The 14018-nt window shown below is 43.5% G+C and overlaps 2 protein-coding genes across 2 annotated transcripts; both read left to right on the top strand.

Annotated features, from left to right (window-relative positions):
* The first annotated feature begins 483 nt into the window (after window positions 1-483).
* On the top strand, window positions 484-2584 carry LOC108658617 (uncharacterized). The gene is made up of 2 exons (XM_030387974.2): window positions 484-1799; window positions 1920-2584. Exons 1-2 carry the CDS (start codon window positions 609-611, stop codon window positions 2025-2027), a joined length of 1299 nt encoding a protein of 432 aa, XP_030243834.1. The 5' UTR covers window positions 484-608; the 3' UTR covers window positions 2028-2584.
* Window positions 2585-9091: 6507 nt separating this feature from the next.
* On the top strand, window positions 9092-9894 carry LOC115564684 (uncharacterized). The gene has a single exon (XM_030389280.2). The coding sequence runs from the start codon at window positions 9280-9282 to the stop codon at window positions 9892-9894; it is 615 nt and encodes a 204-aa protein (XP_030245140.1). The 5' UTR covers window positions 9092-9279.
* The last annotated feature ends 4124 nt before the right edge of the window (window positions 9895-14018 follow it).

Consider the following 14018-nt stretch of genomic DNA (forward strand, 5'->3'; position numbering starts at 1 on the left):
GTAAGCCTCAATGTATTCTTATTTGTATGTACATACACACAGACATATGTACATGCTTTCCCAGTATGTGATTGTACACACACATGTGTGCATATGTCTATTGGCATTTATATATGTATATCTAGTAGATAGTTACATATACATACATATGTTTATATTTGAATTCATTGATGTATTCAAAGAATCAACCGTACATACATATGTATATGCATATTTGTATTTTGTATGCTGATATATGGTTACATATGAATGTACATATTTCTTTAGGGCTGCCATCCGTCCTGTATTTGTCCAGGGACTATTAGCCTAGCATGTGAGATGTGTTCCATTTGCGACTTTCCACTGTTATTTGATTTTGTTATGTGTTCACTTTTTATATGTATGTAAGTAGTTTTGTGTCGTAGCAAATGATATCGCAGCATGCATTGAAAACTCACATCCAAATACCTGAATCCCCAATGAGCAAACTAATCACTTACATATCTACATGCATATATAGTATACTCCAACACGACATCGAGTAACCCTCTACAGTGCGCCAGCTGACTACACCAGACTGATTTGGAGGCTCGCTCGTATAGAGGATAAAGCAGCTCCGTCCGCCAACAATGAGCAGCTCCACGCTGACCGCCCCGGCGTCCCCAAAGTCGCTGGAGGTCAATTACAAGCGCGCGCCCAAGGACGCAAGTGTGGCGCTGCTCGGTGTGCTGGAGAAGTTCAGCGTGGCCGAGCAGGTGACAGTGCGACGCAACGCCAGGCAGCTGCCCAAGATGCTTGTGGCCGTGTGGCGAGAGATGTACAAGTGCCTCGACTTTGAGGAGTTCCAGAAGCAGCTGCTGGGCGACGCACTGAAGCAATTCGTGCGCAAGATGCGCCGCCACTTCTTCAGCGTGCGCTTCAACTGCGACCAGCTGCAGGAGCAGCTCAGCTTGCTGGAGCGCAGCGGCATCCAGGAGCTGCCGGGCGTGCACGAGTGCGTGGTCAAATGGGACAGCAGCAAAAGCGACTGCTTTGCCAAGTGGCCGCTCCACTCGCTGCCCAAGCTGCTGCCCCATTTGCATCGCCTCGAGCTCCACATGCCCCTCCAGTGGGGATTCTTCGAGCAGTTCGGCCGGCTCAAGTGGCTCGCACTGCACGAAGACGTCTCCGCCGAGGCGCTCGCCGCCATCTGGCTGGGCTGCGGCCGCTTGAAGTGCCTGCAGATCATGGGGCGTGGCACTACCGACCTCAGCGGCATTTCGAAGAGTGCCAAGCTGCAGGAGCTGACGCTGCCCGTGGCGGCCATCAAGGAGGACGCCGCCTCGGAGATATTTCAACTGCCCCACCTGAAGTTCCTCGAGCTGCTGCAGCAGGACGCCACGGCCGAGACGACGCTCCAGGTCATATCCCTGGTGCTGAGTCGCCGTACCATGGACATTAAAACACTGCGGATCAATGGCAGCCGCCTGGGCCCCGTCGACTGGCTGCGCGGCCTGGAGCTGCAGCGCTGTCCGCGCTTGGATGGCCTGATGCTGATCGACTGCCAGTTCGCAGGCATGGATGTGACCTCTCTGGGCAGCTGGCCGAGGCTGTGCTATGCGGCATTCTGTCACTGCTCGGACCTGACCGACAAGCAGGTGAAGGACTTCGTCCACGGCAGTCCGCTGCTCACCCAGCTCTACCTGATTGGCTGCACGCAGCTGACGACCAAGGTGCTCTTTGATCTCTTCAACATGCGTTGCATCCAGCGCCTGGGCACTCCGACCCTGGGCCTCTATCTGCAGGAGGGTGAGCTGCTCCACGAGGAGTTCAAGCTGAATGTAAGTAGCATCGCTTATTCTCTGTAAGATATTTTCCCAATACATTTCTTTCTTCCTCCTTTTCCCTTCTTACTGCTTCCTGCTTCCTGCTTCCTGCTTCCTGCTTTCTCCTGGACGCAGTTCACCAAGCAGACGACGCTCGAGTTGCTGGACACGCCTCTCGACGACAGCCACATGCCGAACGTGCAGTTCATATTTCTCGAGGCCGAGTCCGAGTCCGCCCAATAAATGCTTTAGACCATTTGCACCATCAACCATCCCGGTCTTTGCTTTCACTGCTCAGCCACGGCGTCCAGTCCAACGGCTAATTGGCCGCCCGCCATGTGGCGATTTGTCTATGAGCGGCCACACGACTCCACGCAACGCGCCACGCAACGTGGCTCCATCTACCACTCGGACTCCGACAAACACGCAACACGATTTTCAACAGCAAAATTTGTCATGGCAACTTCATCGCTTTCGGGCGGCCGTTTTGTCATCGCGGCCAACAACGTGGAATGCTAACAAATTTGTGAACATGCCACAGTTTACAGCTGGGTGTACGCGTGTGTGTGTGCGTGTGTGTGTGTGGCCCACCCATTGTTATAATTATGGGGCGCCCATGTACAAGTGACAATTCAACTTTGACTGGCATTTGTGGAGCACCGTGTGCAACAAGCTGCATGCAGCATGTGTTCCACAAAGCTCATGCGGCAAGTAGAACAGCTGCTGCCGAGCTCTGGCCCGAGCGTACAGCTGCCAGCCCAACTAAGCAGCCAACAGGTGGGCCAGACTCTTGGCCGACTTTAGGTACTTCAATGAACTGTAGAATGAACTTTAGAATAATAGGTTGGCATGAGATTTATATTAGTTTGATTGGAGTCAATCTTTATAGCATCTTCATATTAGAGAAGGTGAATTAGGGATGGATATAAATCGAATTTCTCCACTTTGAATGGAACTATATTTTCTATAATTTGGACTCCAACAGTAGTATCAAGAATTACTGCCATAGTCTATGATAAGCCCTTTACTAGGCTTAAGCAGACTTTATCATATCCTACCTCCGCTGAGCTGATACTAATATCGCATCGTCGAATCCAGCGTCTAGATAGGTGCATATCTTCTTTCTTTTGTAGTGCGACTATCTTTATGAAACTGGCAGAACGTGATCTAATGTTCAAGTGAATGTATATTCTCATAATATTCAAATTACGCTGAAAAAAATGGGGAAAAATACGACAGACTTGTACTACGTATGGTATGCACGAGTATGCATGCCAAATTTCAAGAGTCTAGCTCTTACAGCTTCTGAGATCTAGGCGTTCATACAGACGGAAAGACGGGCAGGGCTAAGTCGACTCAGCTCGTCGCCCTGATCAAAAATATATCGCAGGCCCCGATGCCTTCTCCTGCATGTTACATACATAACTAGTCTTAGCCTTTTAATAAAATTAACACCTTTTGATTAATGTTTAGCCTTTTTATTACAAAAAAATAAAATAAAATTATTAAGTGATCTTCGATAAGGTTTTTTATCGATAAAAAAATATCGGAATAAGTTATCGTTTTTTAGTGATAAACTCGATCTGCGCGTGATATGTACGGACATTTTAAAAAAAAGTTGAAGTGTCTAGCTCTTATATCTTCTGAGATCGACGCGTTCATACATACGGACGGACGGACGGACGGACGGACGGACGGACGGACAGACAGACGGACAGGGCCAAATCGACTCAGCTTGTCGCCCTGATCAAGAATATATATACTTTGTGGGGTCTGCCACGCCTCCTTCTGCCTGTTACATACTTTTAACAAAACCATTATACCCTGATTTCCCATTTTCAATGGGTTCAGGGTATAACAAGTAAGAAAGCTCTAGTCGAGACAGCTCGACTACGAGATCCCCTGAACCCTACAAGCAACTGATATTTCAATAATAATTAGCAAACACACACACACACACACGCATACAAACAAACACACGCATATACACACACTCACATATACAGGCGATTGCGCTTGGGTTGCGCTGCAGTGTTGGCAATATAATGACAACTTATTTGTTGAATAATTTAATTTCTAGACGTACGATCGTAATGAAACTTTCAGAACGTAATCATAATGTTAAAATGTATGTGTATACCGAATCACAAGTCTCTAGTATTTGATATACGACTTTTACAAAGATGATGGTGAGGGGGTGGATTTAGGGGTGGGGGGTAAATTTTAACAAAAACCGAAATTGTATAAAATACATCTTTATATACATTTTAAATTTGGAGACTCTAGCTTGAAAGATGTAGGAGATAGAATTCTTTAAGTGATCGTCGATAAGGTTTTTTATCGATAAAAAAGTATCGGAATGAGTTATCGTTTTTTAGTGAGAAACTCGATATGCGCGTGATATATACGGACATTTTAAAAAAAAGTTGAAGTCTCTAGCTCTTATATCTTCTGATATCGACGCGTTCATACATACGGACGGACGGACGGACGGACGGACGGAATGAGTAAATAAACAACCAAAATTACTAATTTCTAAGTTCATTTTACCTCCCTAGTATTTGAAACATGTTCAGGACATTGTAACATATAATTCTCAGAAATATTAAACAAGTTCGAATAATTCTATCGTGTGCCCATTTTTTTACATTTTTTGCGTATCAATGTTAAATTATTTTACAACTTACATTATCATTTTTGATACGTGGTTGAATTAAGCTGTGAGCCACTGTGCGTATAAAATTGTTCTTACGGATTTACTGAAAATAAATGACGAGCATTTAAAAATTATATAGTATATAGTACATAGATTTCAGCCCGACATCCAGAATTCATATTTAATCGATAGCTCTTGTGCTAAGAGCGTACAACATTTACATAGAGATTTGTGTTGGCATATTTAACTGCGGGAGGAGACGCCAAGAGACACGCGTAACTCGAATTTCACCTTAGGAAACTAGAGCTATACATACATATATACATACATATGTATATGTATATATGTATATTCGATTGGTAGTCGTCTCATTGCGCCTTACTGCCCTACTACATGTTCGACCCACACACTTTGCCCCTCGGTGCATCGGTGCATCGGTGCATCGGTGCATCGGTGCATCGGTGCATCGGTGCATCGGTGCATCGGTGCATCGGTGCAGTGGGGACTGCTTCGTCGGTGAGGTTGCCTTTGCACTAATTCGTTTTCTCACTTTTCATGCGCGAGACTGGCTTGGAGTAGCCGAAGGGGCTGTTGGCTGTAGCTAGCGCCTAATTTCATAGACCGATCGCATATCGGTCTTTATGTCTACGCCCCTCCATTCCCGGCAGCCGTAGGTGCCAGCTCACTAATATTTATATTTGCCCTGCATTTCTTTTGCACGATGCAAGCGATTTGATAAGCAAATGGAAATGCAGCTCCAACTGGGCCAATCCAGGCCGCATCTAGATGGCGGGAGCGGTGCGAGCAGGCGACGCCGATGTCTACGGCGGCGGCAGTGGCGGTGGCGGTAGCGGTGGCGGTGGCGGTGGCGGTGGCGGTGGCGGTGGCGGCGAAAGGTGCGAATAAATAATTTTCAGTAGCCAGCACTCGACGACCCACTGCTGGAGCTGGAGCTGGATACCAAGTCTCAGACTTTGAATGGACACCGCGGCCAGACAAATATTTTATTGCAAATTTGCTGATACTGAACGACAGGCGGCCACTGCAGCAGTTGCCCGCCTGTTTTGCATATTAAATTTATTTTATTGAATATAGACAACGATATGGACAGATAAACGAGCATGGACTCGAAAAGTATTCGGATTTAAAGAAAGTCGCTTGTGGTAACAATAGCGATAGGCAATTGCACTGAGTTATCGTATATCGACACTAAATAATGATGACGAACTGTACTGCACAGCTCTAAAGCTGATGTGAAATTTATATGAACTTATAATCTATTTTTTTTTAACTGATGTGAATTTTTTTAAGTAGGTTAAGTACATATAATTTTAATTGTTTCCATCATAGCATTTGCTCAATGCATAACACAACTCCAACGATTGAAAATACAAATAAATAAATTATTTTTATATTAAAATTATTTATTTCCATTTTTCGATTGTATAAAATTTTAAATATATTTATTGTTGCTTGATTCACTTTTATTATAGTCTTGCTTTGTATTTTACTTGTACGCCAAATTATGAATTGTGTATGTATGTATATGCATGTACATATATGTACATATATATAGTTTCTTGCGGATATATCGTAGTTTCAGCACTTTAGGGACCGCCCTCGTTGCGCATTTAGATTACTGACGTTTTGTTGCTTACTGCTCTCCCTCTGCTCCGCCTGCTTTTCTCTCACTCTCTCTTGCTGACACTCTCCTCCCCACTGCGGCCATGTAATTGCTATGACGCCATGGTAGGAGCCCAACGGGCGATGAATTATTAATTGCCGTTGATTTGCATTGAGATTTCTTGGCCCGAGTGGTTCATTATATGGGAGCCGCACTATTGGCCAAAATGATTGCAGTCCGTAAAATTGCAAGCCAAGTGTAAACATAATAATCAACGGACATTATATGTCGATATATATGCATACATGCATACACACATATGTACATAGATATACATATGTATATATGGCGATCAGCAAATGCGCTTTGCAAAATGGCCGCCGGACAACGCGCGGCCCACAATTGACACCTGAGCGTTCGCCGATTTTGCTATTTCTGGTGGTTGCTGACGGTGGTGCAGTGGTGTAGCGGTGCAGTGGTGCAGCTGTAATTGTTATTTATGCACTTGCATTTTACTTTAATGGCATGTGCCCGCCTAACCCCTTGGTGGTGGGCGTAACTGGAGTGTTTTGGTAGCCCGTGCGATTACACAAGAGTTTTTAACACTCTTAACTGCAACAGCCGCCAAAGCTGAGCCACATTCCACATTAATACACATTACGGGCAAGTGCATACGCCCTCTTTAAGGACTGGCCAACGTGTGCCACACTGTGTACACAAAACGATGACAAATCAAAACAAAAAAACAAGTAAGAAGACTCTAGTCGAGACTGCTCGACTAGAAGATACCCTGAACCCTCCAGTCTGATATTCCAATCACTCTGCACCTTTTTTAGGCACACATACATACACACGCACGTATTAGAACGCGCTCTGCTAACAGCGCAGTAAGCAGCGACTGCGCTTGGGCTGCGCTGCAGTGTGTTCAATATTAAACGAATTTATTTGTTGAATAATTTATTTTCTAGACGTCCAATCTTAATGAAACTTTCAGAACATACTCATAATGTTCAAATGAATGTACATTCCAAAGCACTTGAAATACGCCTTTTACAAAGGTGACGGTGAGTGGTGAATTTAGGGGTGGGGGGTAAATTTTAACATGAATCTACATATAACATTTGGAAGCTCTAGCTCTAAAGATGTAGGCGCTATAATTAAATAACTAGCTTTCGATAAGGTTTTTAATCGATAATAAAATATCGGGAGTAGTTGTCGATTTTTAGTGATAAACTTGATATACGCGTGATATACACGGACCTAGGAAAAAAAATTTCAAGTCTCTAGCTCTTATATCTTCTGAGATCGACGCGTTCATACATACGGACGGACGGACGGACGGACGGACAGGGCCAAATCGACTCAGCTCGTCGCCCTGATCAAGAATATATATACTTTGTGGGGTCTGCCACGCCTCCTTCTGCTTGTTACATACATTTCAACAAAACCATTATACCCTGATTTCCCATTTTCAATGGGCTCAGGGTATAAAAAAAAAAAAAACAAAAACAAAAAAAAAACAAACCAAAAAAACAATTATCATAAAACGAGAATTAGAGAGAGAGACAGCGTGAGTGGAAGAATCAACTATAAGTGCACACGTGCCTAAGTTTGACTTGGAGCAAAGAAGATGGCTGGTTGGTGATGGTAAATCTAGTTCAATCGTTGAATTGCGAGCCATGCACTTTGTTCACGACCTCAGTCTCAATAGCGATACATCGAAATGAGTCAGTTACGAGCTATAAGGGAGTTATTCATAATCGATAGGTGGAACTCTATATCCATGAACCACTTACCCACACTGGTTCATTGTAAAAAGCTCAAACGAACTTACTCAGAACGTTGCGACACAGCTCTAATTGTGACTCTGACGATCAGGATGAGGATGACGAGATGACTACTGTGTTGCTGCTGCTCGGCGGTGTTGATCCCTGGAATTCGTCTTGGGCAAAGGCAAAAGTTGCAAACACTGAACGGCTTTTGCACTGCTCGCTACCACTTAACTTGCTTAAGCGCTGTTTGCTTGTCAAAATTGCAGCATCCGCAGCGGCAGCCTCAGCCACAGCCGCAGCCGCCGCCACCGCAAATAATAACAGCCGCAACAACAACAACACCAAAAGACACTTCTCTCTTGGCAAGATGACGCAGTCAGAATGGCTCTTCAACTGTAGCCAAATGAATTAACCCTTTTACTTTGCACACATCCAACGGCTAAACACTGCCTGCCAGCCAAAACAACACCAATAACAGCCACAACAAACACAACAACAACGGCAGCCGATTTGTTATGTTCCTGCAGCTACTGTCGTTGCATGGTTGTTGTTGCCTTTGCCATGAGTGTGGGTTCAGTGTTTTTGACCATCGACATACACCAGCGCGAAAATGTTAAGAACTCAGTGAACTACAGTTCAATAGACTGTAGCTGCCGGGTGGAATTATTTCTAAAAATAAAATAAATAAACTATGGAGCTATTGTTAATTTAAATTAGATAAACTTATTTTGATAAAAAACAAAAAAAAGAAAGCTATTCTACTACTCTGGCTATCATTTGGTTTTGTATTCTATCCGATAGTTACCTTTACAAATAACAGAGTCTGCAGGGATGGCAGCACTGCCAGCAAGTTCACTGAACGACATTCTAATTGGCAACGAAACTGTAGTATCAATGTCAGCAGAATATGTAATCGATAACAATCGTGAAGTATCTATGTAATGTTACAGCTAAATGTGTTCTAACATTTTCGCTACGTTTTGTGGTGTGTATTTAAATACAAATGCTTACCGCTTGCCACTCGAGCTGGCGGAGCGATGGAGAATTGCGCGTAAATTCGTTGCGGTCTTGTGTGTCATCAACATAATCGCCGTCAACGGGCCGTCAACAACATCAAACTGGCAGCAAAACGTTGCTACTGTTTCCACCAGCAGCAGCAGTAGCAGTCCGACAAGGACCAGCAACTGCAACAACAACACGAACCACAACATTGGCAACGGGGCAACTCTGAAGTGGTTTTTTTATGATGAGCGAGAAGCGCTTTCAACTGCCTTAGCCTCAGTTGGAGCCAACAAAAGCGTGTCAAACATACTGTACTAAAACTGTCAGACGAGAATTACACAAAAACACATAAGCACACGTATATACATACATACGTATATTCAAATATATATATATTCGGTGTGGTGTGTGTGCATTTGTAGTGTACAGGATCGAATCATAATGCGGGCGATTCTATTTCAGTTCTACACCATTGAGACCATATTTAACCTGGCGCTCATGTTCCTTCACATAGACGGCTTTCTCTCGCAGTCCCTGGATGCACTCACACTCCAAAGGCGGGTGGCTTACTTTTTTTACTGTGCCTGCTTCTACGCCTTTACGGTGGTGATCGTCTTCGCGAGCATCGACAACTGCACCGGGCACCGGCTCTCCCTGTGCGAGGAGATCGTGCGCAATGTGATTGGCTTTGTGGTGTACGTGATCATTTCACTGATGACGCTGGAGGATGCGGAGCAGGACTTCAACGTTCTGGGCGTCAATATCCATGACACATTGGGCGTGGAGAAACCAGTGCACCCATTCTTCATCTACATGCGATACCAGGCGGCTGCCTCTCTGGCCTGCGGTGTGATGTACTTGCTGCACGCCACCATTGCCATCGACGTGCTCCTGTCCAACGAAAGCGGCTCCTACCAATACGACGACGCCGACGACAATGAAGCCAGCGACTATATACCCGCGCGCATCTACTTCATGAGCGAGTGGGTGCAATCGAAGCTGGAGCAGTACGAGTGGTTCCAGAGCTTCAGCCGCAGTGCTGCGATCCATGTGTGACGGGGGAGTTCTAGAAATCACCGAAATCAACACCCATGACAAAGCTGCCAGAAAGAAAGAGAACAAAATATAGACAACAGGTTAAGCACATTTATAATTACAATATCTTAGAGAATATAATATACTATTTACCCGCAAAATGCGTGCGGTGCTCTTCCTCTTTAACACACTCGAGTTTGCGCAGAATGCTGTGATTGCGTTCTGCCACATTGAGGTCTTCTTCGCGCATCCACTGGGTCCTGCGGCATGGACGCGTTTCGCCTATTACCTCTGCACAATCATGTTCTACGTGTTCACAATTCTCACCGTCTTCGCCAGCATCAACGTTTGCACAATAGGCCCCGTTTCCCTGGTCAAAGAGATCGTCCGCAACGTAATTGGCTTCATGCTGTATGTGACGCTATCACTGATCATCATGCATAAGGCTGAGCAGGATTTGAGCTTATGGGAGCCAATGGATGACTATGAGGGTCTCGGCCAGTTGCCAATGGATACGTTCAGGAAGTATATGCGAATGCAGTCAATAACCGCTCTCTGCTGCGCCATTACCTACCTGATGCATGCCACCATTGTCATTGACATTTATTTGTCCGACGAGGACATCGATTTTGCGTTCGACGACTCCGATGATGACAGCGATCCGGACGGATATGTAGCCATTCATATATACTTCTTGGGCGACGTGGTTCAGAGGCATCTTGAGCAATACGCCTGGTTCCAGGAGTTCGAAAGCGGCATTATCAGGCAGTTTTAAGGCGGCGCTGCTGCACCTACCAAACGTATAATATTCCATGCGAACTGTAAGGCTTAAATAAACAAGTAAGAAAGCTCTAGTCGAGACTGCTCGACTACGAGATCCCCTGAACCCTACAAGCAACTGATATTTCAATAATAATTAGCACCCACACACGCACTCATGCAAACAAATACACGCACGCATACACACTCACATATACAGGCGATTACGGTTGGGTTGCGCTGCAGTGTTGGCGATATTATGAGAACTTATTTGTTGAATAATTTAATTTCTAGACGTAGTATTTGATATACGAGTTTTACAAAGATGAGGGTGAGGGGGTGGATTTAGGGGTGGGGTGGTAAATTTTAACAAAAACCGAAATTGTATAAAATACATCTTAATATACATTTTAAATTTGGAGACTCTAGCTTGAAAGATGTAGGAGATATAATTTTTTAAGTGATCTTCGATAATGGTTTTATCGATAAAAAAGTATCGGAATGAGTTATCGTTTTTTAGTGATAAACTCGATATGCGCGTGATATATACGGACATTTTAAAAAAAAGTTGAAGTGTCTAGCTCTTATATCTTCTGAAATCGACGCGTTCAAACATACGGAGAGACGGACGGACGGACGGACGGACAGACAGAAGGACAGGTCTAAATCGACTCAGCTCGTCGCCCTGATCAAGAATATATATACTTTGTGGGGTTTGCCACGCCTCCTTCTGCCTGTTACATACATTTCAACAAAACCATTATACCCTGATTTCCCATTTTCAATGGGTTCAGGGTATAAAAATAATAGCCCACATTTGTCCTCAAAAGTATGCTACAAAGATGTTACTGCAATATCTACAAGTAACTGTTAATTAACAGTTGCAAGTTTCAGCTCGACTAGCAGTTATTTTAGAATGTATAACATCGTGTCACACAGTTACTAGTTAAGGGTAGCACTTATATATAGCATTTGAAATATTTCAGTGTCATTGGTTAACTTCTTCGACAATTCCAATAACTTTTTTTTGAATACTCTTGAAAATTAAATAACGATTAAATTCATACTGCTTCTGAGTTAACAGAGTTGAGTGATGACTACTCTGTTAACGCATAAGCAGTAATCATTCTGATTCTGTTAAATCATTTATTCTTGGTATCACAAGCTGAAATATTATGTATTTAAAATGTTTTTTAATGCTCAGAGTGCCTATGACGTCAGTGACGCAACAGTTTTATTCCTTGCCAAACACCCAAAACGTGACGCCAATCTGCCACACAGATAACCTGCCCAACTGGCTGCCAGCTGGACGGCTGGCTGGCTCGGCTGACTGGCTTTTAGGGCGCCTGCGTCGTCTCCCAGTACAGTACAGGCAAAAATCAATAAATTATGGGCTAAGGCCAGTCAAGAGCAAGGCAAAGCATTGGCCCTGCCCTACGAAACTTTTCCACGCCGAGCGCTTTTCGCTGGCTTCACCCAACTTCTTCTGACGCTGGCCCCGGCCCCGGCCCCGAGCTTCCTTTTCCTTTTTCATTCACTCCTTCATTCATTCATAAAACTGAGTGCGTTTACTCTCCTCTTCGCTCAAGGCTATATTTATCGCATGCCAGCCGGCCGGCCGGAAATTGCTTAAGGAGACACTTTTCACAGCACTCGGGGAAAAGTTTAGTGCGGGTGAATTAAGGATTACAAAAAATAATAATATTATTATTTAAGCTAAAAAATATATCCAATATTATGTATGGACAATTTAAAATTTGCTCGATTTGAAAACTCTTTAATAGGCTTAGAAAATATTGAAATCACTATTTAAATTATCTAAAACTAAATATAAAGTTTACATATCAAGAATATATACTGTATTATTTTAATTATTATAGATCATATATGATTTTATACGCGGCTGATATAAAGAACTTCACAATTTAATGTTAGCTTAGTAATGGAAAGAGGAACTAAAGTTAAAATCAAGGTATTATATTATACGAATACAAGCAATACTGTTGTCGACTATTTGTATAAGACATGATAAATTTTACCTATTCATGTGCGAATCTATGATGAAAGAACTTCCATATAATGAATTCAAAGTGCAATAAAATATAAAAATTATATCAAGATCCGACTTTAAAATTAAGTAAAATCTCTGTGTTGACTTAATTACATTGGGCTGCACAGCAAATTACTTTAATTAATAGATGATTGTCGTACAAAGGTCATAAATGTAGCCTCCATTAAATACATATACATATATGTATAAGAAAATCGATAACGATGCCAAAACGCGTCCTTGAAAAGTAGGGGATGGGCCACAAAGAGAGTTTTGGCCAAAGCCATTCATGAAATGCCTTCGGGTTGGCTTTTCATGAATGAAAGGAAACCCCAGACGAATTCGACGTTCGAAATAGGGGAAATAGTGCGAATCGAAAGACATGCGCATTGAACGCATACAAGCATACCAGATATGTATATTGCCATATGTAATTGTGGGTAGTGTGAGATGGAGCTGGAAAAACTACCCCGAGCAGCAGCTCTGACGTAACTGCGCTCAAGGTCAGCGTAGAATTTCATTCATAAAAATGAAACGCCCAACGGCGCGTTGCGTGTATAGCGGTAAATTGAATGTAAATGTAGCAGTACACATGTGTGCGAGTGTGAGTGTGTGAGTGTGTGTGGATGCGCGTCTGTGTGTTTCTGTGTACACGCGCGTGCAAGCCTCAGGGGCCGCGGAGCTGCGCCACTCTTAGCTATGGGTAAAAGCGCGCTATTTGTAGCTTGTTGATTTTTCTACGCGTGTAAACACGATGCCAGCGAATAAAGCCATTTTCATTCATGAAATGCCATTCAGGATTGACAGGGGACCACCCTCGGCAGCCCCTTTCACCCCCTCTATTGGCCCTTATTGAGTACACAGCTTACTTAACCTATCCCCTAAATGAGTTAGCTCCCAGGTTAGCCAGGGTGCACTGACTCATGGTTGCCATAGAGTCAGTTGGCGGACCATGGAAATCGTTGGAGCATTGTAAGCAATGGCTGGGCGATATTGGACAGCCCACACGAATATGCAGGCAATGAACGGCTAAAGGTTAACCTAATAGTCGAGCAAGTTGACAGCCATTTCCGGTTAAATTGTGAGAATGTGCGACCTATAATTGATGACAGCTTTCCGAGTAAAATCAACAATATTCAATTATCTGAATAGTAATATAAGTTGAATATGACTTTATATGAACAACAAATTTTAACTTTTAATACTAATAATAATTTATTCTAAGAAAAATGTTAACAATAAATAAATACATAATCAGTGCCTAAGAAGTATGCTAAATTATATTATTCTTTGACTACAGCTAACAGTGCAATTACGTCTGTTAAGTGTCAGCAAA

This window comes from Drosophila navojoa, chromosome 2, assembly GCF_054131105.1.
Source record: "Drosophila navojoa isolate 15081-1374.11 chromosome 2, UAZ_NAV_1.0, whole genome shotgun sequence".
Taxonomy (NCBI): domain Eukaryota; kingdom Metazoa; phylum Arthropoda; class Insecta; order Diptera; family Drosophilidae; genus Drosophila; species Drosophila navojoa.

What these genes read in the sequence shown, in the direction of transcription:
- LOC115564684 (XM_030389280.2), top strand. Translation starts at nt 9,280, where the DNA reads ATGCGGGCGATTCTATTTCAGTTCTACACCATTGAGACCATATTTAAC.
- LOC108658617 (XM_030387974.2), top strand. Translation starts at nt 609, where the DNA reads ATGAGCAGCTCCACGCTGACCGCCCCGGCGTCCCCAAAGTCGCTGGAG. An exon ending in ACGAGGAGTTCAAGCTGAAT is followed by an intron (nt 1,800 to 1,919) that starts GTAAGTAGCATC and finishes TCCTGGACGCAG; the next exon opens with TTCACCAAGCAGACGACGCT.